Source organism: Schistocerca nitens, chromosome 4 (assembly GCF_023898315.1).
Source record: "Schistocerca nitens isolate TAMUIC-IGC-003100 chromosome 4, iqSchNite1.1, whole genome shotgun sequence".
In the NCBI taxonomy this organism is placed as follows: Eukaryota; Metazoa; Arthropoda; class Insecta; order Orthoptera; family Acrididae; genus Schistocerca; species Schistocerca nitens.
The window spans coordinates 195,613,971-195,640,375 of record NC_064617.1 but is presented as its reverse complement, the minus strand read 5'-3'; the positions used below and the strand labels follow the sequence as shown (position 1 = coordinate 195,640,375).

Here is a 26,405-nt window from a genome sequence, read left to right as displayed (position 1 = left end):
GTACCATAGTGTTTGCGTGCCGCGTTTTTATTGCATGCTACTGTTTCTCCATGGCGGGGAAAGCTGGGCCTTCTGTGCAACCTGTGTTATGTGAGACAGATGTCTTCACTTGCAAGATGAGCCTCAGACACCGAAAGAAGAATTTGAAAATCGAAAAACGTGTACCTTTTGCCCTCCTCGTCTGAAGAGGAAAACAAGGCATCCATGTCAACAGTGTGGTGGTCCGATTTGTTTGGAGTGTTCCAGGAAGGTCTGCGTGAAGTGTTTGCAGGTGGAAATTGACTAAAGTATGATTCAGTGGCACATGATAACAAGTATTTAGCTTTTTTACTTGTAATTTTAGAAGTAAAATGTGGCAAAGTTTCTCCATTCATAGACTTATGGACTGAAATATTCGCTCTACATCGCAAAGTGAGTTATAAACTGAAAGTTGACTTCGCACACAATTTATCGTAAGTCATGTTGGATTTTTCCACCCAGTTATATTGCCAATTTGTAATATAATCCCTCTGATGAAAATCTGTGTGTGAGCAGAGAGCTAACTATTTGCTGTTATTTTCGTAACTCATAAAATAAAAATATACTCCAGATTTCGCATTGTTTTAACTGTCGGAGTGTTTAAAATATAGTAGTGTTTAAAGAAAATCAAATTTCTACAAAGGCCACCTCTAAGAAGTGTAATGAATGACTGGAAGTCAAGAAACTATATATATATTCTGCAAAATATATATATATATATATATATATATATATATATATATATATATATATATATATATTCTGCAAAATTCTGGTTTGATAAATAAAATAGAAAAGTGCGGTCTGCGAGAGCCCTCCATAGTAATTGTGTTCCTGTGAATGACCATAGTAGTTAAGGGCCAGTAAGCCACTACTGCTCATACTACCCATCCCACTGTCGCAGAGGTTTTTTTCCCACGGCACGAGCCTTGGCACTTTTTTCCCCTCTGCTCTTCAAATCGCTACCCTCACTCGCGTTTCGTCCACTATCTATCACCTGATGGACCGTGTTAATGCATAGTCTTACCCTGACGCACGGATAACATCACAGCCCAGCATCCTGTGATCCACTTACTAGATAACTAACATGTTGACGGAGGTGACAGTAGAACTTTTGGTCTGGTCACCACGTTGGTGCGTGCGTGGAGGGGCCCCATCTCTATTTAAAAGCGAGGAACTGACCTGGCAGGCGAGCAAGCAGCGCGCTGCGCCGTCGAAGTTGCGGGGTGCGCGCCTGGGCCCGCCCTCTCCCGAAGCAGCAAGCAGCAGCAGAGGCAGCAGGAGAGGCAGCAGCGGGGCAGTGCGGTCCATTGCGCTCAGCGCGGCGATCCGTGGACAACTGGGGCCGCGGCAGCCGACGGGCAGACCGCCGGCCAGAGAACGCGGCCGTAGCTGACGCCCCACCGCGCCGCCACGCCAGCTCCTCAGCCCGCTTTCGCAACCCACACGCGTGTACTCTCTCCTCTCTATCCCCCCCATACACGAGCAGTTTGTCAAATTCTACTATGTTTGAGAAATATTTCACCGCGTACAGTGGTACTTGACGCGTCTGTCGAACATACAGCGTGTTCGACGTGTTTGAGAGAAATTTTAATTGCCAGAAAATTTGACAACAATGCGGACGTTGTTCGTGTTGATATTTCGTGGTATTCGTTTCGTGAAAAATGGTTTTATTAAAATTGCTCAAATGGCTCTGAGGACTATGCGACTTAACTTCTAAGGTCATCAGTCGCCTAGAACGTAGAACTACGTACACCTAACTAACCTAAGGACATCACACACATCCATGCCCGAGGCAGGATTCGAACCTGCGACCGTAGCGGTCGCTCGGCTCCAGACTGTAGCGCCTAGAAACGCACGGCCACTCCGGCCGGCCAGTTTTATTACAATTTATCTCACTGTAATGTAGGTTAATTCTTACAAAGAAGAAGACAGCAACCAGCCACTATTAATACTGCTATTTATTTAGGTAAATAGCGCCACTACCGGTTTCGAACTGGCAAGTTCATCATCAGACGACTGTTCACATGATTTGGTTGGTTCAAATGGCTCTGAGCACTATGGGACTTAACTTCTGAGGTCATCAGTCCCCTAGATCTTACAAGGGAACCTCCCCATCGCACCCCCCTCAGATTTAGTTATAAGTTGGCACAGTGGATAGGCCTTGAAAAACTGAACACAGATCAATCGAGAAAACAGGAAGAAGTTGTGTGGAATTATGAAAAAAATAAGCAAAATATACAAACTCAGTAGTCCATGTGCAAGATACGCAACAACAAGGATAATGTGAGCTCAGGAGTGCCGTGGTCCCGTGGTTAGCGTGAGCAGGTGCGGAACGTGAAGTCCTTGGTTCAAGTCTTCCCTCGAGTGAAAAGTTTTCTTTCTTAATTTTCGCAAAGTTATGATCTGTCCGTTCGTTCATTGACGTCTCTGTTCACTGTAATAAGTTTAGTGTCTGTGTTTTGCGACCGCACCGCAGTACCGTGCGATTAGTAGACGAAAGGACGTGCCTCTCCAATGGGAACCGAAAACATTTGTTAGAAAGGTCATAGCTCAACCGATTCCTCCACAGGAAAACACGTCTGATGTATTCTATACGACACTGGTGACGGCATGTTTGTCACATGACAGGAATATGTTGTCGATGCACCTAACTTGTACACTTGGCGAATGGGTAAAAAGATTCTTCTACCTTGCCCGATTTAGATTTTGTTGTGGATGTGATAATCACTCCCAAAAAAGTGATGAAAACATAAGAGTTTGTCACATAAACTGAAAATAAAAAAATTAAACTTTTCACTCGAGGGAAGCCTTGAACCAAGGACCTCTCGTTCCGCAGCTGCTCTCGCTAACCACGGGACCAATGCGCTCCAGAGCTGTCAGTCCTTGATGTTGCCTATCATGCACATGGACTACTCAGTTTGTATATTTTGCTTATTTCTTCCATAGTTCCACACAACTTCTTCCTGTTTTCTCGATTGATCTGTGTTCAGTTTTTCAAGGCCTATCCACTGTGCCAACTTATAACTACATCTGAGGGGGGTGCGATGGGGAGGTTCCCTTGTTAGAACTACTTAAACCTAACCAACCTAAGGACATCACACACATCCATGCCCGAGGCAGGATTCGAACCTGCGACCATAGCCGTCGCGCTGTTCCAGACTGTAGCGCCTACAGCCACTCAGCCACCCCGGGCGGCGCACATGATTTGCAAGATAAACTTTACATTATTGTCAGTTTTCGTTTTTTATTCTCCCACTGTGGCGAAATATATTTGGCGTGTTGGTGCCGTCGAAAATTCCGCGCGATTTTGTTGCGAAGTTGCAGGATTGTATTTTTCGAATATTCCAAAATATATCCAGCACTTATGTAATTTGTACATCACCATATTGTGCAAAGCAGTGTCACTGTTGTATTTGTTAATCTTCTATCTTTGTGATAACTTCACATGTGGCAAATTCGTTTTGGTGTGTGTGTGTGTGTGTTGCGTGTGTGGTGCATACTCGTGTCTTCCTTTTCAGTGTGAAGTCTAAATAATTTTAAACGAGTTATGAAATGTTTTACTGTCCATTCGCAGAAAGTTGATTATCAGGTTCCAAGAGTAACTTTTCCTGTAACAGGTTTTCCTGTTTATGTTTCTCTCTCAGTTTAAACCATCTGTTGGATCAGCGTCTCGTTTTCTTCTTCTTCTTCTTCTCGTTTAAAGAGAGTGCCAGGGTCAATGTCAGAAATGCTTTATCTACGTTTGTAACCATTCCCAATAGTGCCAAAATGCAGCAAACACGAACAGCGTCTGCTGTTAGCAGAGGGTTAGCCCATACATAGATAATATAGACAATTGTCGTTATCACACCGCGGTCGGTCGACTGGTGGAGATATCCATTTGCAGGCGTCTTCTGGGGTACACTACAATTTATTTTTACCTCACGTCCAGCAAATTTAGAAAAATTTTTCTTCGATGGTTAAATCTTGTGCAGTGTTTGGTTGCACCGAAAGGTACACGAAAGGAAGTAATATTTCGTTCCACAGGCAAACTTGTTTAATGCTGTAGTAGGCGCGCACTGTTTCGTACCGTTAGCAATCGTTGCGGACTGTCAGTCCCCATGGAGATAAATATAGATTTATCAGTAAAAATCAACAAAGTAATTGAGCATATGCTTGAAGGGGGAAACCAGATGGCGCTATGGTTCGCCCGCTACATGGCGCTGCCATAGGTCAAACGGATATCAACTGCGTTTTTTTAAATAGGAACCCCCATTTTTTATTACATATTCGTGTAGTACGTAAAGAAATATGAATGTTTTAGTTGGACCACATTTTTCGCTTTGTGATAGATGGCACTGTAATAGTCACAAACATATGGCTCACAATTTTAGACGAACAGTTGGTAACAGGTAGGTTTTTTAAATTAAAATCCAGAACGTAGGTACGTTTGAACATTTTATTTCGGTTGTTCCAGTGGGATATATGTACCTTTGTGAACTTATCATTTCTGAGAACGCATGCTGTTACAGCGTGATTACATGTAAATACCACATCAATGCAATAAATGTTCAAATTTATATCCGTCAACCTCAGTGCATTTGGCAATACGTGTAACGACATTCTTCTCAACAGCGAGTAGTTCGCCATCCGTAATGTTCGCACATGCATTGACAACGCGCTGACGCATGTTGTCAGGCGTTGTCGGTGGATCACGACAGCAAATATCCTTCCACTACGACGACCAATCCACCTGTCATGAAATATGCTTTTCAATACCGCTTCAACCGCACCCGAGCTATGTGCCAGACATCCATCATGTTGGAAGTACATCGCCATTCCGTCATGCAGTGAAACATCTTGTAGTAACATCGGTAGAACATTACGTAGGAAATCAGCATACATTGCACCATTTGGATTGCCATCGATAGAATGGGGGCCAATTATCCTTCCTCCCATAATGCCGCACCATACTTTAACCTGCCAAGGTCGCTGATGTTCCACTTGTCGCAGCCATCGTGGATTTTCCGTTGCCCAATAGTGCATATTATGGCGGTTTACGTTACCGTTGTTGGTGCAAGACGCTTCGTCGCTAAATAGAACGCGTGCAAAAAATCTGTCATCGTCCCGTAATTTCTCTTCTGCCCAGTGGCAGAACTGTACACGACGTTCAAAGTCGTTTCCATGCAATTCCTGATGCACAGAAATATGGTACGGGTGCAGTCGATGTTGATGTAGCATTCTCAACACCGACGTTTTTGAGATTCCCGTTTCTCGCGCAATTTGTCTGCTACTGATGTGCGGATTAGCCGCGACTGCAGCTAAAACACCTACTTGGGCAACATCATTTGTTGCAGGTCGTGGTTGACGTTTCAGAATGTGGCTGAAACTTCCTGTTCCTGTTTCCTTAAATAAAGTAACTATCCGGCGAACGTTCCGGACACTTGGATGATGTTGTCCAAGATACCGAGCAGCATACATAGAACACGCCCGTTGGGCATTTTGATCACACTATCCATACAGCAACACGATATCGACCTTTTCTGCAATTGGCAAACGGTCCATTTTAACACGGGTAATGTATCACGAAGCAAATACCGTCCGCACTGGCGGAATGTTGCGTGATACCTCGTACTTAAACGTTTGCGACTATTACAGCGCCATCTGTCACAAAGCGAAAAAAGTGGTCCAACTAAAACATTCATATTTCTTTACGTACTACACGAATATGTAGTAAAAAATAGGGGTTCTTATATAAAAAAACGCAGTTGATATCCGTTTGGCCTACGGCAGCGCCATCTAGCGGGCCAACCATATCGCCATCTGGTTTCCCCCTTCAAGCTAGACAGTTTTGGTTCTTAGTAGTTTTTTCGTTTGATGCTTATTTCGTGAGATATTTGGCCCGGTCACTATCAATGGTTCAAATGGCTCTGAGCACTATGGGACTTAACATATATGGTCATCAGTCCCCTAGAACTTAGAACTACTTAAACCTAACTAACCTAAGGACATCACACAACACCCAGTCATCACGAGGCAGCGAAAATCCCTGACCCCGCCGGGAATCGAACCCGGGAACCCGGTCGCGGGAAGCGAGAACGCTACCGCACGACCACGAGCTGCGGACCACTATCAATGGACCACCCAGTAGAGCAGCTGGAAAGTGTAACGGCGAAATAAACGGAAACGAAACAAACCTAATTACGATCGTGAATCAAAAAGGCAGATAATCCAGCATACAGTGGAGATATGTTCACTAACAGCATACACGGGACAATTTGAAGACTCATAGTTCATTTGAAGACTCATAGTTCATTTGAAGACTCATAGTTCATTTAACTATATTTTAACGTAAATGTTTCCATATGGCTGTTATTCTTACTAAATCTTCAGTGATGTGATTTGTAATAACGCCACACGATAAATAACTACCACGAGTGAAAGGAATAAGGCTGTTTCCCAATATGATTCACAGCGCATACCATCGACATTTGCACTGTTGTGCAAGTATTTTCATTGCATCTGAGCGTAAGAAATAAATAGAAATGCAATCACTGTGTAATGAGCCACCATAGACAGGGGTCCCTCTTGCCAAAGTACTCAGAAGGGAAATTCCCCATCGCACCCCTCTCAGATTTAGTGGTAAGATGGGCCAGTTTATAGCCCGTGAAAAACTAAACATAGATCAAGCATGAAAACAGGAAGAAGGTGTACTGAACTGTGAAAAAAGAAGCAAAATAGAAGTAGTGAACAGTCCAGGCTCAAAATGTGGAACATCGAGCGAATTCTGATAGCCACGGCGTCGTGGTTATACGGCCACGGTGTCGGACGGCAAAGTCGAGATCCATCTTCAAATCTCCTTAGTGCCTCACATTTTTTTCCCACAAAATTATGAACTGCCCGCCCTGTCATTTACGCGTCTGTTCGCTGTATTCAGATTTGTATTTGTGTTGGGGTGTAACGTCCGTTTGCAACAGGGAGGTGTAAGGAAGGGACGTCCTATTCGTACTACACAAGTACTGCATGTTGCGTTTCGATGTGGAAGTTTTGAGTCTTGAATTCTTTGTTGTTCACATCCGTTTATTTGCTGTTTTAATTTCTGTGAAGATCTCTATGCTGCATCTCGCCTGCTCTCACTTTCATCACGTTTACTTGCAACAGTAATACATTCTTACCACATGACTCATATTCTGTCTGTAAGCAATGTGTAGTACGACAGTTGACAAGACTACGGAAGGATAACGGACACGTCAATGAGCGGACGGAAAATTCATAATTTTGTGGAAAAAAAATGAGGGGAAAGGGAGATTTCAACACGAATCTCCCACTCACGAATCTCCCACTTTGCAGTTCAACACCGTGATAACACAACCACGACCTAGTGTTCCTGGCGATTCGCTTGATGTCGCACATCTCTAGCTTGGACCGTTCACTGTTCCTGTTTTGCTTCTTTATTCGCAGTTCCTTTCACCATTTCATGCTTGATCTGTGTTCAGGTTCTGACGGGCTATCCACTGTGCCATTTTACCACTAAATCTCAGGGGGTCTGCCATGGGGAGTTTCCCTTGTCAGAGAATGTCCTTGACCAACTTCAGAAATTTCGTCGGTGGAGTTCGCGTTCATGCCGTATATTTCGGTGACTAGCATCACAGCGTCGTGTCTGTGAAAATGAACTTCTGTCACCTGCTCACCGGAGCACATTTTGTAGCAGCAGCGAAAAAAGACCAAAAAGACATATGGCCAAGCACACGGAGACACAATGGTACAGGTGAGCCCCTGTTAATCAGACGCCATTACTGGATATCCAGCTGGAACACACTGCCGAATAACTGGCACCACGCAGGGAAGCCGTACCGTACACTGCATGCAGACACGCTCCACACATCGCCCACACAGTGAGATGATCTATGGCCGATCTCCTACTACCATATAACGATCTTGATTGTTACAGGAATGTAGCGGCTGCAGCAACTGGATACATCGCCATCGCTTGCCACGGTAATGATGCATGATACCCATACTAACAAATCCAACCTTGCATGAACTATCGCAGCTAGCCCTTAACTACTATCGACCGTCTCTCAGACCGCTACTAATTTTTGTGTCGAGATATTTCTCACACCCCTGCAAAGCCAAATGGACTCTTCTGTGTACCTTCCTATTGGCTGTCAAGCTACACGTGCCACCATTCTTGCATTGTTGCTGCTCTTTGTTTCGTAATTATTAGCCTTGAGAGGTCTCTCAGACGTACCATAGTGTTTGCGTGCCGCGTTTTTATTGCATGCTACTGTTTCTCCATGGCGGGGAAAGCTGGGCCTTCTGTGCAACCTGTGTTATGTGAGACAGATGTCTTCACTTGCAAGATGAGCCTCAGACACCGAAAGAAGAATTTGAAAATCGAAAAACGTGTACCTTTTGCCCTCCTCGTCTGAAGAGGAAAACAAGGCATCCATGTCAACAGTGTGGTGGTCCGATTTGTTTGGAGTGTTCCAGGAAGGTCTGCGTGAAGTGTTTGCAGGTGGAAATTGACTAAAGTATGATTCAGTGGCACATGATAACAAGTATTTAGCTTTTTTACTTGTAATTTTAGAAGTAAAATGTGGCAAAGTTTCTCCATTCATAGACTTATGGACTGAAATATTCGCTCTACATCGCAAAGTGAGTTATAAACTGAAAGTTGACTTCGCACACAATTTATCGTAAGTCATGTTGGATTTTTCCACCCAGTTATATTGCCAATTTGTAATATAATCCCTCTGATGAAAATCTGTGTGTGAGCAGAGAGCTAACTATTTGCTGTTATTTTCGTAACTCATAAAATAAAAATATACTCCAGATTTCGCATTGTTTTAACTGTCGGAGTGTTTAAAATATAGTAGTGTTTAAAGAAAATCAAATTTCTACAAAGGCCACCTCTAAGAAGTGTAATGAATGACTGGAAGTCAAGAAACTATATATATATTCTGCAAAATATATATATATATATATATATATATATATATATATATATATTCTGCAAAATTCTGGTTTGATAAATAAAATAGAAAAGTGCGGTCTGCGAGACCCCTCCATAGTAATTGTGTTCCTGTGAATGACCATAGTAGTTAAGGGCCAGTAAGCCACTACTGCTCATACTACCCATCCCACTGTCGCAGAGGTTTTTTTCCCACGGCACGAGCCTTGGCACTTTTTTCCCCTCTGCTCTTCAAATCGCTACCCTCACTCGCGTTTCGTCCACTATCTATCACCTGATGGACCGTGTTAATGCATAGTCTTACCCTGACGCACGGATAACATCACAGCCCAGCATCCTGTGATCCACTTACTAGATAACTAACATGTTGACGGAGGTGACAGTAGAACTTTTGGTCTGGTCACCACGTTGGTGCGTGCATGGAGGGGCCCCATCTCTATTTAAAAGCGAGGAACTGACCTGGCAGGCGAGCAAGCAGCGCGCTGCGCCGTCGAAGTTGCGGGGTGCGCGCCTGGGCCCGCCCTCTCCCGAAGCAGCAAGCAGCAGCAGAGGCAGCAGGAGAGGCAGCAGCGGGGCAGTGCGGTCCATTGCGCTCAGCGCGGCGATCCGTGGACAACTGGGGCCGCGGCAGCCGACGGGCAGACCGCCGGCCAGAGAACGCGGCCGTAGCTGACGCCCCACCGCGCCGCCACGCCAGCTCCTCAGCCCGCTTTCGCAACCCACACGCGTGTACTCTCTCCTCTCTATCCCCCCCATACACGAGCAGTTTGTCAAATTCTACTATGTTTGAGAAATATTTCACCGCGTACAGTGGTACTTGACGCGTCTGTCAAACATACAGCGTGTTCGACGTGTTTGAGAGAAATTTTAATTGCCAGAAAATTTGACAACAATGCGGACGTTGTTCGTGTTGATATTTCGTGGTATTCGTTTCGTGAAAAATGGTTTTATTAAAATTGCTCAAATGGCTCTGAGGACTATGCGACTTAACTTCTAAGGTCATCAGTCGCCTAGAACGTAGAACTACGTACACCTAACTAACCTAAGGACATCACACACATCCATGCCCGAGGCAGGATTCGAACCTGCGACCGTAGCGGTCGCTCGGCTCCAGACTGTAGCGCCTAGAAACGCACGGCCACTCCGGCCGGCCAGTTTTATTACAATTTATCTCACTGTAATGTAGGTTAATTCTTACAAAGAAGAAGACAGCAACCAGCCACTATTAATACTGCTATTTATTTAGGTAAATAGCGCCACTACCGGTTTCGAACTGGCAAGTTCATCATCAGACGACTGTTCACATGATTTGGTTGGTTCAAATGGCTCTGAGCACTATGGGACTTAACTTCTGAGGTCATCAGTCCCCTAGATCTTACAAGGGAACCTCCCCATCGCACCCCCCTCAGATTTAGTTATAAGTTGGCACAGTGGATAGGCCTTGAAAAACTGAACACAGATCAATCGAGAAAACAGGAAGAAGTTGTGTGGAATTATGAAAAAAATAAGCAAAATATACAAACTCAGTAGTCCATGTGCAAGATACGCAACAACAAGGATAATGTGAGCTCAGGAGTGCCGTGGTCCCGTGGTTAGCGTGAGCAGGTGCGGAACGTGAAGTCCTTGGTTCAAGTCTTCCCTCGAGTGAAAAGTTTTCTTTCTTAATTTTCGCAAAGTTATGATCTGTCCGTTCGTTCATTGACGTCTCTGTTCACTGTAATAAGTTTAGTGTCTGTGTTTTGCGACCGCACCGCAGTACCGTGCGATTAGTAGACGAAAGGACGTGCCTCTCCAATGGGAACCGAAAACATTTGTTAGAAAGGTCATAGCTCAACCGATTCCTCCACAGGAAAACACGTCTGATGTATTCTATACGACACTGGTGACGGCATGTTTGTCACATGACAGGAATATGTTGTCGATGCACCTAACTTGTACACTTGGCGAATGGGTAAAAAGATTCTTCTACCTTGCCCGATTTAGATTTTGTTGTGGATGTGATAATCACTCCCAAAAAAGTGATGAAAACATAAGAGTTTGTCACATAAACTGAAAATAAAAAAATTAAACTTTTCACTCGAGGGAAGCCTTGAACCAAGGACCTCTCGTTCCGCAGCTGCTCTCGCTAACCACGGGACCAATGCGCTCCAGAGCTGTCAGTCCTTGATGTTGCCTATCATGCACATGGACTACTCAGTTTGTATATTTTGCTTATTTCTTCCATAGTTCCACACAACTTCTTCCTGTTTTCTCGATTGATCTGTGTTCAGTTTTTCAAGGCCTATCCACTGTGCCAACTTATAACTACATCTGAGGGGGGTGCGATGGGGAGGTTCCCTTGTTAGAACTACTTAAACCTAACCAACCTAAGGACATCACACACATCCATGCCCGAGGCAGGATTCGAACCTGCGACCATAGCCGTCGCGCTGTTCCAGACTGTAGCGCCTACAGCCACTCAGCCACCCCGGGCGGCGCACATGATTTGCAAGATAAACTTTACATTATTGTCAGTTTTCGTTTTTTATTCTCCCACTGTGGCGAAATATATTTGGCGTGTTGGTGCCGTCGAAAATTCCGCGCGATTTTGTTGCGAAGTTGCAGGATTGTATTTTTCGAATATTCCAAAATATATCCAGCACTTATGTAATTTGTACATCACCATATTGTGCAAAGCAGTGTCACTGTTGTATTTGTTAATCTTCTATCTTTGTGATAACTTCACATGTGGCAAATTCGTTTTGGTGTGTGTGTGTGTGTGTTGCGTGTGTGGTGCATACTCGTGTCTTCCTTTTCAGTGTGAAGTCTAAATAATTTTAAACGAGTTATGAAATGTTTTACTGTCCATTCGCAGAAAGTTGATTATCAGGTTCCAAGAGTAACTTTTCCTGTAACAGGTTTTCCTGTTTATGTTTCTCTCTCAGTTTAAACCATCTGTTGGATCAGCGTCTCGTTTTCTTCTTCTTCTTCTTCTCGTTTAAAGAGAGTGCCAGGGTCAATGTCAGAAATGCTTTATCTACGTTTGTAACCATTCCCAATAGTGCCAAAATGCAGCAAACACGAACAGCGTCTGCTGTTAGCAGAGGGTTAGCCCATACATAGATAATATAGACAATTGTCGTTATCACACCGCGGTCGGTCGACTGGTGGAGATATCCATTTGCAGGCGTCTTCTGGGGTACACTACAATTTATTTTTACCTCACGTCCAGCAAATTTAGAAAAATTTTTCTTCGATGGTTAAATCTTGTGCAGTGTTTGGTTGCACCGAAAGGTACACGAAAGGAAGTAATATTTCGTTCCACAGGCAAACTTGTTTAATGCTGTAGTAGGCGCGCACTGTTTCGTACCGTTAGCAATCGTTGCGGACTGTCAGTCCCCATGGAGATAAATATAGATTTATCAGTAAAAATCAACAAAGTAATTGAGCATATGCAATTTACTGTGTTTAAATTTTAATTTGTCACGTAAAAACCTTTTATAAAGGTATAAAGTCTGTCCAGTTCCAATGAAACTGTAAGTTCCTTACTGTGTTACACCTGTTTCATATCCACGAACAGTGAAACACGTATGTTGTGCGGCAGCGATGCTGAGACATTGTAGAATCTCTGACCAGAGCAGTTGCGCTCGACTCGCAGTAGCGAGCAGTCAGCCAGTCTGCAGTAGTCAGTCCTCAGTAGTGCTAGGAGTCTGTGAGTAGTGGTAGCCCAGAGCAGTCGGCGGGCGTCGGCACAGCAATGGTCGAGATTCAGGATGAGGTATAATTTTATTAAATAAATAATCATGCAGCTTTGCGCTCATCAGATAATGTAACGAACAGTCATTGTAATTTAACTTTCAAAAATCGCCCCCAATAATAATTTTGATTTAAAAGCAATTTTAGAGACAATCATTCAAATTTCCTTCCATTTCCTTTTAACAAAGATTTTTAAAAGGTACTTCCAATGCTTTTCATGCAACCGCCAGAGAACAATAAGAGCAGAATTTTGACATGCAGTTTCACTAAGGTAAGAAATTTATTCTCGTTTCGCACAGGGCAAACACCGACTTTTCGGTTGAATTGAGTTTAGGTTATCATTACAGTTTCATTATCATGGGATTAGCGTTCATTATTTAATGGGAACTTGTACTTGAGTCAGATAGCGAGCTTTCATTTAATTGTCTTTGCCATTAATATTCTTGTGGGGAGTTTACACTTAGCTGTGCCACCGTTTCCATTAAGTATTGTCCTTTCGAATTTTCTGTGGGAAGGTTACGCTTAGCTCCATTTCCATTAAGTATTGTCCTTTCGAATTTTCTGTGGGAAGGTTACGCTTAGCTCCATTTCCATTAAGTATTGTCTTTTTTCAAAAATTTCTGTGGGGAGGTTACACTTGGCGACCCTGCCAGGATCGTATTTCATGAGAATCTTTTGAAAAACAGTCAGATATCTGCTCTTATTTGCTTAAATATAATTATAATTTGGCGCAACGCTTTTACTAATTTGTGACTTTCTTTCCTCAGATCATCGGCAATTCGTTGCTCTGTTGTATTTGAGTGTTGATTTTTGCATTGTGTTTATTTGCTTTGTGATTTATTGTGACTATTGTAAAAATGCCGCGAAAGACTATTAATAGTACGTCGCGAGGTGTAGTGAACGAATTTACCGACTTAAACAACGTGACCGATAGTACTAGTGACACGCAGTGTAATGATGACAATCCTGCGTTCACTGACAATCAATGCGTTCCAACCACTAATGATGACTTTTGTCTAAATGATGAACAAATGAACTCGGTTATGTCCTCTGTTAATTTGACGACAATCGATGACGAGGGACGCTCTGTTGTAATGAGCGCTGCCCAGCTTAACACACCTGGTTTGGAAAATTCAAATAACGTACAGACAAATTTCTCTAATGAAAATGAGCAGGATACACAAAGTACGCCGGATTTATTTAATTCCGAAATAGTGTCTGACAGTGTACATCCGACTGACAAACCTTTTTGTACATCTCAGAATAACCAAATGGTTACAGAAAGCGGGACAATTCCAGATCCACCATTAAACAGCACGGAGAATAGAGTAGGTAATAATGGATTGGAACAATTTATGGCAAGATTGCTACAACAACACAGTCAAAATCTTATACAACACTTTAAAGAAGATAACAAACAACTTAGGGAACAGAACAAACAAGATAATGAAAATCTCAAACAACACTTAAATGAAAAATTAGACAACAATTCCAGACAGTTAAATGAAAAATTAGATAACAATTCCAGACAGTTAAATGAAAAATTAGATAACAATTCCAGACAGTTAAGTGAACAAATTAGAGCCGTTGCCGCGCAGTGCCATGACACTAAGGAACAGTTACGCGAGGAAATCGAGGCTTGTTCGCGAAAAAGTAGCGAAGAAATTAAGTCTGTTGCTCAGGAATTAAGGGAATTGCAAACAGCAGCAACAGAAACACTCAGAGACGAAATTAGCGGAGTCGCTAAACAATGCTCGGAAAAAGCTACACAATTACGCGACGAGTTTAAAGCAATGACAACAGAACTTTCACGCACAATGGATGAAAAGATTGACGCGAAATTCGAACAACAGAACACTCAAATTAACGAACGTCTTAGTCTTCACATACAAAACAGTGATACGCGTTTCCGCAAATTTATTGATGATCAAAATAAAGTAAAACGTCAAGTAATGGAAACAATCACTGCTCAGAGACAGGAAGACAAACGTAAAATGTTTGCGAAGGCAAAAACGTATGTAGACAATAATATTGCCACAGTTTCGGACAAAATTAATACCATCGAACAGTCAAACACAGAATTACGTGACGAAATTTCTGATCTGAAATTGAAAACAGACACATACACAACCGAATTTCAAACAGTGACCGACAGACTCGAGCAATTAGAATTAACACAGGATTCCGATGTTACAAAACTGAACGAAGCTACACGTAAATTGCAAAAACAGATTAAGGCCACTGACACTAAAACCGAAGATCAGGTTAAAATACTGACTGAAAAATGTGAAGAATTGGCCAGTCGTATTGACGCTATCGAAAGTGCTAACGACAATAAATCAGACGATACTACACCGGTTTCATTTAATCAAACACCTGAATTTCAAAATTTACAGCAGACGATTAATGAGATCGATTCATCTAACAACACTTTACATAGAAAATTGTCTTGTTTACAACAGGAAGTAACAGAGATGAAAAACATTTCAGTTAATGACACATCACAGGAGACGCCACTTTTCGAACATTTGCCAGACTCGCGTAACGCGTATAATTTGTGTAATCAACAGAGAGTACGGGACTTAGATTCAGAAATGACACAGAGAAACAGATTCTCACACAAACCTGAACGTATTCTTAAAATCAGTGACGAGAACGTAGATTATGAGCAATTTGCATTTGTAAGAAAATCTAAGGAATTTAATAATGACAGAGCACAGGTACACGATTTGAACTGGTTACGTCGATTTATTTTTGTACTTTCACCATTATTACCTGTAATGCAGAAACGAGCTTTGAACCTGTTACGACAATTTGCTATTGTACTTTCATCAGTATTACCTATAATGCAGAAATTGGAATTAGCAAGAATACAGCAGTTTGTGTTTGGAATTTTACCGACATTGCCTGGAACGCAAAAGCTAAAATTTATTTGCAGTGCGTAATTGACCTCAGGGGATTCATTACGCTTTAATGAATATGTGCCGTAGCGAGCATAGGGCCCCGAGCTGTAGTAGTGCTGTTTCATCTTTAGTTTTCTGCACTGCTACCTTCTCTCCTACTATCCTTTATATCTATCAAAACAGCTCTTTAACTATTGCTCTACTTAGAATTAAGAAAAATGTAATGAGAACCCGATAAGACAAAATTTTACCGAATGTGACAATTTTCATAGGCACTACCGTAATGACAACTAACAACGTAATTTTAATAACAGATAAAATCGTAATCATCAGTATGTGTAAAATTAACAGCAAACGCAATTTTTTGGTAACAATAGATGTTTTTCACCACAACAGCATGAAAGTCAGCCGCTTAGTATGCGTAACCAACAATGCAGTCTACAAGGTCAACATAACTTTAATGTTTCGCCGCGTGCACGTATAGTCCCAGCTACAACAAATTGTAACTCACGGCAGCAAAGAAACAACTACGTATAGAAACACACTATTTCAATTCCTATCGCAAATGCACCGTATAGAAGTGACTATTATGACAGACGTAAAATTAACGAGCACAATTTTCAGCGTACATTTCATTACAGTCGATCTTTTCAGCAGCAAGAATGTCAGCAACAACATATAATCATGAATGAAACAGACAATAGGTGTCATCTATAGCGTAACATGTCAGTAAGAAATAATAGTACAGTTTAAATAGTCAAAATACCACAGCATCATCCCGTAAATAACAGCACGTACGACAGAATTTGACCAGACACAGTACAGGTAGCCTATTCCAGTAACGTAAGCAATACTTATTGACACGCAGAATTTTGTTCACGAGAATGTTATTTGAAATATGCTTTGTTGAATGCTCCACTTTTATCACACCCAGACCTTACTAGAAATTTTTCTATTGCCACCGACAGTTCCAACACAGCTTTAGGCGTACACATTTTTCAGGAAATTGAAGAAGATGGCTCAATAGTAATTAAAAACATCGCATTTGCAAGCCGCATTTTGTCACCTGCTGAACGAAATTATTCCGTTACTGAACTAGAAACATTATGTGTTGTATGGGCTTTTACGAGATTTCGGCACTTTCTTTATGGCAGACATACCACCGTTTACACAGATCACAGAGCTATACAATTTTTACTTTCAGCTAAATTTACTCACGACAGATTAAGCAGATGGAAACTGTATTTACAGGAATTTAATTTTACGATTGTTCACATTCCCGGTACACAAAATGTTATAGCAGACGCACTTTCTCGTTCTCTCAGCAACAATCAGCAAGACGTAGCAACCAACTTCTGCAAAGCAAATTTCAGCGTCATGTACATTCAACAAGTTGCATTTGAAAATTTTATTTCATCGTCATTACAGGACATAGCACGAGAGCAAAGCAAAGACAATGTGTGGAAAGAAATTAAACACCTTTGGCAAGATAAGAATAATGTTACGATTAGAAACCACTACACTGTACGCAATGACATTCTGTTTCGCCGCTCTCATCCAGACAGTAACAATTGGTTATTATGCATTCCTGACGAACTGGTTAACAAATTAATATGGTACACTCATTTAAGCTACGCACATTATGGAGCAAGAAAATGTTTTCTGATACTGAGACAGAACTGTTATTTTTCAAACATGGAAAAACGTATACGACGAGTTTTAGCGTCATGCAAAATTTGCCAGAAAGCTAAGTCTGACACCACTTCACACATTCCTCCATTATATCCCATTGTACCTGTTAAATTAAGACATATGGCCGCAGTAGACATTTTTGGTCCAATTCCGAGAACTAATAGAGGTTTTTGCTACATCTTTGTCGCTGTTGAACTCACTTCAAAATTTGTTACTTTCACTCCGTTACGCAAAGCTACTGCCAAAACTGTTTCGAAAGCATTTGTAAAGCATTTTCTATTTCATATAGGGCATGTGATGAAAGTAATTTCTGACAATGGATCACAATTTCGTTCTGTCATATGGACACGCATGTTACGAGCTAGAAACATTTCTCCGATTTATATATCTAAGTACCACGCTTCTTCGAACCCTTGTGAACGACTAATGAAAGAAATTGGTAAACTGTGTAGAATATACTGCCACAAAAGACATGTTAATTGGGACACACACGTACACTCATTTCAAGATGTAATTAATTCCATTCCAAATGAATCCACTATGCTACCTCCGTCTGTTATACTGAAGAACGTTGAACCACCAAACAAAATCAAAGAATTAGTAACATTTCCTACATCTCGTCGATTACGACACCACGAAATAATTGATATTGCGCTGAACAACATCAAACGTGCCGCAGAGCGCCGGAGAAGACAGCAAAAACAGGTTTGTAGACACCGAGACTTTCACGTTGGACAGAAGATATTAGTACGTACACACTATTTATCCAGCAAATTAAAAGGTAAGTGCAGTAAATTTGAACTTCTATACGCAGGTCCATATCGGATTCGCAGCATTCCTCACCCCAATGTTGTACACGTCGAAACTCTGAGAACCAGAAAATCGAAAGGCAACCATCATGTGTCAAACATTAAACCCTTTATCGAATGAAACCACTTTACGATGTAACATGCTATGAGGCCGTTTACACATTTTATGACCACTTATGCAATTATATTCACATGACTAATTATTGATGATTATCGTATTTTTTCTTGGCAAGTGCCCGGCAAGGTAAGGTTAGCAGGTCGCTCTTCTTGTCGTTACACATCAGACCGTGCACATTTTCCAGATGAACTTACACATTTTGTGACCACTTATGCAATTACATTTATGTGACTACCTATTGATGATTATCGTATTTTTTCTTGGCAAGTGCCCGGCAAGGTAAGGTTAGCAGGTCGCTTTTCTTGTCGTTACACATCAGACCGTGCACATTTTTTCAGATGAACTTACACATTTTGTGACCACTTATGCAATTACATTTATGTGACTACCTATTGATGATTATCGTATTTTTTCTTGGCAAGTGCCCGGCAAGGTAAGGTTAGCAGGTCGCTCTTCTTGTCGTTACACACTAGACCGTGCATTTTTTTCAGATGAACTTACGCATTTTATGAATAATTATGCAATTCTCTATAATGACGCATTAATTTTATCAAATTCTCTCTCCATTGAAGTCTTTAATTATCGCATCTATTAACTACACTACATATAAGCTGAACACAACGAATGTCACATTTTGTCTTTCTTATGTATGTACGATTGTTTTCATGTTTTGTTTGTATGCACTGTGAACTAGTTAAGGTATAACACACACCATTTGACTTTGACATTTTGCCTTGTGACATCTCAACATCGTGACTGTTTTACATTTTTCTTTTTTGCTGCTGCATTACCATATTCTCTGTACACTTTTTGCCTTTAAACACTGTCTGTGCTTTGAGATATTACGTTTTCTGTCATGTTATGTTGTATGCTTAATTGAGTCACCATTAACCAGTCACTATTTAAAGGGTATATGATTTAAATGCAAGACATTAATCTTTGTTCATCAATTTCAGAAATAAATGATGCGTACAGGAAATGAATTAATCAGAAGTGGGAATTTCACCTATGGAATAAACGAAAGAAGATGCAATAAGCTAATGAGGACGAGTAAATGGATCAGAATTAACAAGCATTAACCAGAATATATTATACACATGTCAGAATAGCAGTCTTAACTAATTTTTTCTTTCAGAATACAAGGCGATTGATGCAAGCTGTCAGACAGAACTACACATTTTAGTTTTAAGTGATGAAATATGCTAGGGATTAGGAATAGTTGTGTGATGAATAATGAAATGATTTTTGCAGATGATAATGAATGCTGACGATGAATAATGATGAAGAATATGGTACTATGAATAATGAAGTTTTTGTTTACAGGTGATGATAATGATGAAGTTATGATGATATGAATAATGAAGTTTTTCTTTACAGATGAGGATAATGTTGAAGTTATGTATTTATGCTATGTAGTTATTTAAGTATTTGTTGCAGTTTACTTTGACAGCAGGTGTTATATTGCGTAGTAGGATGACTGAAGGTTTTGGAAAGGACAGCTATGGAACACATTTTTTATACACATTTCACTACCTGTTAATTCGAAGTTCACTACTTTTCAGCATAGTCTGCGTTTCTTCTTTCAGCTCAATAATCCATTTTGTATTTTTCTTTCAGGAGAAGCTTTTTATGATAGTTACTAAACTTGTTACTTATTATACTTGTTCTAGTACTTGCATTTTTCTTACCCACTTGTGTCTATCATTTATAAATGTGATAACCTTGCTACAGCTGACTCATGACGAATGACGTTACACAATCTTTTCATTTATAGGAACAACCTAGAAGCAATTTTTTCTCTTATTTCTTCTTGCTTTCCCTTATAATTACCCAAAGCAATGCATTGCTAGCAGAAAAAACAAAATGTATTAACAGTCCCAGATAATGTCACTAGTTTATGATAATTCTGAATAACACTGATCAGCTCTGAATAGTATGTCACTTGAATAATGACTTCTTAATGATACCTAAACATAATTGCCACTATCTATTGTAATGAGAGTACTTATTATGCCCATGCTTATTAATGCTACTAATGTTTTGTACTATTCAATACTTGCTGGCCACTGAGTGCCCATAATTAATGTAACTTATAATGCCCATGCTTATTAAGGCTATGACTGTAATTAACTGATTTTTCTAATAATGATTTCTTAATGATATGAATAATACTGAATGATGAATAATGTTTTATACTATTCAATACTTGCTGGCCACTGAGTGCCCATAATTAATGTAATTACTTATTATGCCCATGCTTATTAATGCTATGACTGTAGTTAACTGATTTTTAATAATGATTTCTTAATGATATGAAGAATACTGAATGATGAATAATGTTTTATACTATTCAATACTTGCTGGCCACTGAGTGCCAATAATTAATGTAACTTAACGTTTTGTTAGTGTTTTCAATGATGACTTCCCATATTAATACTGAATGATGATAAATATTTTGTACTAATCGAAAGTTGCTAGGCCACTGAATGTTAATAGTTACTTGTAAATATGTTATTTGAATGAGGAAAAATGTTTTGTAATACTTGATGGCGATTGATTACCACTCTTGTCTTTAAATTAATTAATGAACATTTTTCTGTAATACTACATTCATGGTACAGAAATGTTCAATGACTAGAGTATGGATACCGCAAACTACTTATGTAATCACTAATCAAGACTTGTGTGTTAGTTAATGTCCTTCACCTTCTGACCTAACTACCTGAAATTATTGTAACATCCATTTGTCTTGTCCATCCTCATTATCATGGAGCACTATATTTGGTTTTTGCACTAATTCTACGTTGGTGTGCCGCCTCTTAAAAGCGTGGTGTTGACACGACATGCTGTCCACCACTGTAGGCGAAGAAACTACTTATGTAATCACTAATCAAGACTTTGTTATGGAGCACTGTGTGCCGCCTCTTAAGAGCGTGGTGTTGACACGACATGCTGTCCACCACCGTAAGCGATGAAGACGTTATTCTGGTCCCACTGTTTGGTGTACCTGGTATACTGCCAAATGATAGTATGGAATACTACTACGACGTTTCACTGTCTTGATAAGCTGATAAATACTTCTGGGAACGGAACTGCAGATTGTATCACTTAGTTGTGATTCTGTGGAAAGATATGGACTTTCAGTGCAGCTATGTGCAAACTAAAGTGCTACAACCATGATGCAATCCTTCCTTTCCTATCCTAATAGTGAAAATCATTTTTTACTAACATCATTTATGTTCATGGCATATACATTTTTTCTCGATTTGTTGAACTCTAGTGCGAGTACACTTGTGTCACTTGTCGACATGATTTTTGCCATTTGTTGTCAAAATACTAAAGACATTTTCGATTTGTTTTGAAGTGCAGTATGTGTGCACTCTTGTCATCTATATTGTATATACTTTTTGTGATTTGATGATTTTTTCTACTCTTGCGTTTATTTGTTATAAAAATGTTCAAAAGTTTTCAGTGCATGTGCACTTATGTGAATATGTTTTCAACTGAACTACAGTGCCTGTGCACTCTTCTCAATTTTCGATATGATTTGTGTTCATTCTGTATACCTTTTATGATTTATGTCATTTGTTACTCTTGTATATACATTTCGTCTTTTACTGATATGTTCTCCACTGCAGTGCATGTGCACTCATGACACTTGTCAACATGATTTTTTTTTTTTGCCTGTTATGAAACTGCTAAAGAATTTTTCCGTGTGTGTACACTTTGTTATCTGTCAAATAATTTGTATATACATTTTTCCTGATTTGTTTTGTACTTATATTTTGTCTTGTCTGTAATGTTTTGTAATCGGTGCATGCGCACAACATTTAATTCATGTGATACATCTAAATATTTTGTAAATGTTAATTAATTAAAAGAAAAATTTGTTACGATGGCAAGTCCAAATGACTCACCATCGCTGCCAAATTTTTGCCCCCCCAGTGGAGGGTTATGAAACACGTATGTTGTGCGGCAGCGATGCTGAGACATTGTAGAATCTCTGACCAGAGCAGTTGCGCTCGACTCGCAGTAGCGAGCAGTCAGCCAGTCTGCAGTAGTCAGTCCTCAGTAGTGCTAGGAGTCTGTGAGTAGTGGTAGCCCAGAGCAGTCGGCGGGCGTCGGCACAGCAATGGTCGAGATTCAGGATGAGGTATAATTTTATTAAATAAATAATCATGCAGCTTTGCGCTCATCAGATAATGTAACGAACAGTCATTGTAATTTAACTTTCAAAAATCGCCCCCAATAATAATTTTGATTTAAAAGCAATTTTAGAGACAATCATTCAAATTTCCTTCCATTTCCTTTTAACAAAGATTTTTAAAAGGTACTTCCAATGCTTTTCATGCAACCGCCAGAGAACAATAAGAGCAGAATTTTGACATGCAGTTTCACTAAGGTAAGAAATTTATTCTCGTTTCGCACAGGGCAAACACCGACTTTTCGGTTGAATTGAGTTTAGGTTATCATTACAGTTTCATTATCATGGGATTAGCGTTCATTATTTAATGGGAACTTGTACTTGAGTCAGATAGCGAGCTTTCATTTAATTGTCTTTGCCATTAATATTCTTGTGGGGAGTTTACACTTAGCTGTGCCACCGTTTCCATTAAGTATTGTCCTTTCGAATTTTCTGTGGGAAGGTTACGCTTAGCTCCATTTCCATTAAGTATTGTCCTTTCGAATTTTCTGTGGGAAGGTTACGCTTAGCTCCATTTCCATTAAGTATTGTCTTTTTTCAAAAATTTCTGTGGGGAGGTTACAACAGATACTGTATATAATATCGTAAACAGGATGAAATTTACTCACGGGTTACCACAGTAATTCAGATAATGCTATTCAATCATAGTCTTCCCTTCTTTTAAAAAAAATTGCGAGCACCTTACTCGAGATTAAGGCAGTAAATCTACAGGCTGATGTCAAGGAGTGATATTGTTACCAAACAAATGCGAACGATATTCTGTTTGAGTGTATTTCTGTGTGGCTAAATACTGCGAATTCAATCATGTGGGTCATTATACATCTACCTCGTTAAAATACGTTGTACCTCAGATCTAAAATTCGGTGATTGATGAAGACTTTGAGACAACAAAGGCTACAAGGGTTTTCTCTATGACGAACGATTTCTGCTATAGTATTGTGCTTATAATCTGCACACTGTTTCGCTCTTTGTTCTCGATTCAGCTAAAGGTATTGAACACGAACGGTATTTTATCAACAAAGCGTACATTATGGATACAAACGAATGTCATTTCTTATGAAAGCACAATGAAACGTGTCACACGTATTGTCGAGGAACCATCAGAAAATTAACTGCTCCCCACCAAACCAATATTTTGTCCTCATCTCCCATGTCAGCGGTAAGGCAAATGACTCGCAGTGCAACAAATCAGCAATTCATTGATGAACGATAATTATATCGCTTGTAAAAAGAAAGAACTATCAATACACCTGCTTGTCCAAATTGTTTCTACGCTTTCTCCTGGCCAAATGTAAAAGTAATAACCATAGCATTGATATTGGGACTTTCCGAGAAATTAGGTTAACTGTATTACTGCATGCGTACGACAGGTCTTTCCGTTAAAATTAATGCTTGCATTCAGAGCTATAAATAAGGATAAATGCAACTGTCAGCTTCACTTCACATATTACCTAAAGACAGAAACACGTCTTTTTGCCGTCAGTCACGTAGCGGTGCCCGGTCCATAACACCTATCTTCGGTCTAAGGGGTATACATCTTCAGTAGTCAATAATATTCTTCTTCTTGTCTTATTTTAAGTCAGTACTGCAATGCCCTCCTTTGATTCAGAGCATTTTTTCTATTTGTCAACACTTCTTCCTGCTTGAAAGTTAAAATTTAGGTTCAGCCGCTCACAATGCAGAAGTACTAATTTACGCGTTTCGAAGGTATTTTACATACCTTAGTCATAAAAGATATCTTCAGATAATAAAATTCATTGCCTGAATGAACGTTTACTAATGATTTTCATGTGATGAACATTATAATGTGAAGATATTTCTGATGAAGATATGTACCTTGGAAACGCGTTAAATTAAAGCTATTGCGTTGTGACTGATTGCAACTACATTTTAGTTTTCAATTTTACTACAGCCACGACCTCATACCCATTCACCCGTAAATTCGGACTTTGTTCGGTGCTAAATAGCTTTCTTGTGATGTTGGTTTTCAAGTTTACCACAGCCACGACCTCACACCCAGTCACAGATAAATTCAGACTTTGTTTGGTGCTAAGCAGCTTTCTTGTGTTGCGTTTTTTTGTCGTTAGTTGAAGAATAGTATGTTGCAGCTCTCCACCCTATGTAAGCCTCTTCATCACTACATAAATATTGTAACCTGCATACATTGGAATTTGATTACTGTAGTCAATGATTGATCTCTCCATATAATTTTTACACCTGCCCCTTTCGCTCCTCCCGCCCCCATCACTCCACCTCCCCCCTCCCCCCTCCCCCCACCTCTCCACACACACACACACACACACACACACACACACACACACACACACACACTTCCCTCCCTAACCAAATTGACGATTCCTTGATGGCTCAGGGTTTGTCCTAGCAATCGACCCGTTCTTTTAGTCAGGTTGTGCCATAAATTTCGTGTCTCCCCGATTCGATTCAGTATCTATTCACTGGTTATCAGAGCTATCCAACTAACCTTCAGCATACTTCTGCAACACTACATTTCAAAAGTTCTGTCCTTTTCTTGTATATATTATTTATCATAAAAGTTTCAGCACATTCCACACAAGTACTTTCTGCAAATGTTTCCTAACAACTGCATTTACATTAAACTTAACATATTTCGCTTCTCCAGAGAAGGTTTTCTTGCAGTGGCCAGTCTGCATTCTATATCCTCTTTACTTCTACCATCTTCACTTATTTTGTTACCCAAATAAAAAAAAACTCGTCTACTACTTTCAATGTCTCAAAAATGATTCAAATGGCTCTGAGCACTATGGGACTTAACATCTGAGGTCATCAGTCCCCTAGAACTTAGAACTACTTAAACCTAACTAACCTAAGGACATCACACACACCCATGCCCGAGGCAGGATTCGAACCTGCGACCGTAGCAGTCACGCGGTTCCGGACTGAAGCGCCTAGAACCGCACAGTCACCGCGGCCGGCTTCAATGTCTCTTTTCCTAATCAAATTCCATCATTATCGCCTTATGTTGTTCGACTATACTCCTTTACCCTGGTTTCACCTTCGTTGACATCAATTTTTTAACCTCTTGCAAACATGCTAACCATTCCCTTCAGCTTCTCTTCCTTTACCGTCTGTCACACAATAATAGTGTCATCGGTCAATTTTCAACTTTTTAAATCTACTTTAATATCTTTCTCTTGTTCCTCCTTACTTTTATTTTGTACTTTGTCAGTCTGGAGATGGAACAGCACAAGGGACAGGCTACAAGATTATCTCACTCATTTCTCAATTACTGTCACCCTTTCATGTCCTTCGACTCTTACAATTTCTTCCTTGTTTCTGTAAAAGATGCACAAATTGTTTTTATTGCTGGATATTTATGGGTTTTTCGACATCTACACATGCAGGGTGATACAGTTAGGCTGTTAACCTCAGATCGGATTCGTTCACCAAAAATAATTGTGAGTAAGACCTCAATAAACAACGTATATACACTTTTCATAGCTATATTAGTTGCAGAGATACCAGTACCAACTTCGCTTTTACAAATGGAACTATACTAGTTTCTTCTACTGGTATCGTAGTTCTAAAAGAGATGAATTCAGCGGTGTTTCAGTCTTCGATGTCCGATTACTATCGTCGAAGTAATTACAGTATTTAGACTTAGGATTAATGTGTTTTGAACTTGCAACCGATTGCTGTGTTATGCAAAACAACGTGATTTCGTATCCAATTAATGAAATACAAGGGTCAGTCAGATGAAAACGAGAGATGAAAAAAAGTAAGAAAAGTGTTTATCAAGATCGGGACTGTATGGAGGATGCTGAGGATTTCCTAGCGCAACTTCTGCAGCGTCGACGAATCAACTTTGCATCATGTGGGCGGTCATTATCCTGCAACAGAAAGATTCTACACTCCTGGAAATGGAAAAAGAACACATTGACACCGGCGTGTCAGACCCACCATACTTGCTCCGGACACTGCGAGAGGGCTG

At 40.3% G+C, this 26,405-nt stretch overlaps 1 protein-coding gene across 2 annotated transcripts in view; it reads right to left on the bottom strand.

The window, feature by feature from the left end:
- Positions 1–9,623, bottom strand: part of LOC126253248 (uncharacterized) — a 364,089-nt gene extending 354,466 nt beyond the window's left edge. The window contains exon 1 of one of the 2 annotated variants that reach the window (XM_049954448.1): positions 9,434–9,623. In XM_049954448.1, the coding sequence (XP_049810405.1) occupies positions 9,434–9,562 (129 nt within the window). In that variant the 5' untranslated portion in view covers positions 9,563–9,623. Of the gene's footprint in view, positions 1–1,200; positions 1,391–9,433 lie in introns of those variants that run through there. The other variant, XM_049954447.1, reaches the window with a different exon arrangement.
- Between the last annotated feature and the right edge of the window lie 16,782 nt (positions 9,624–26,405).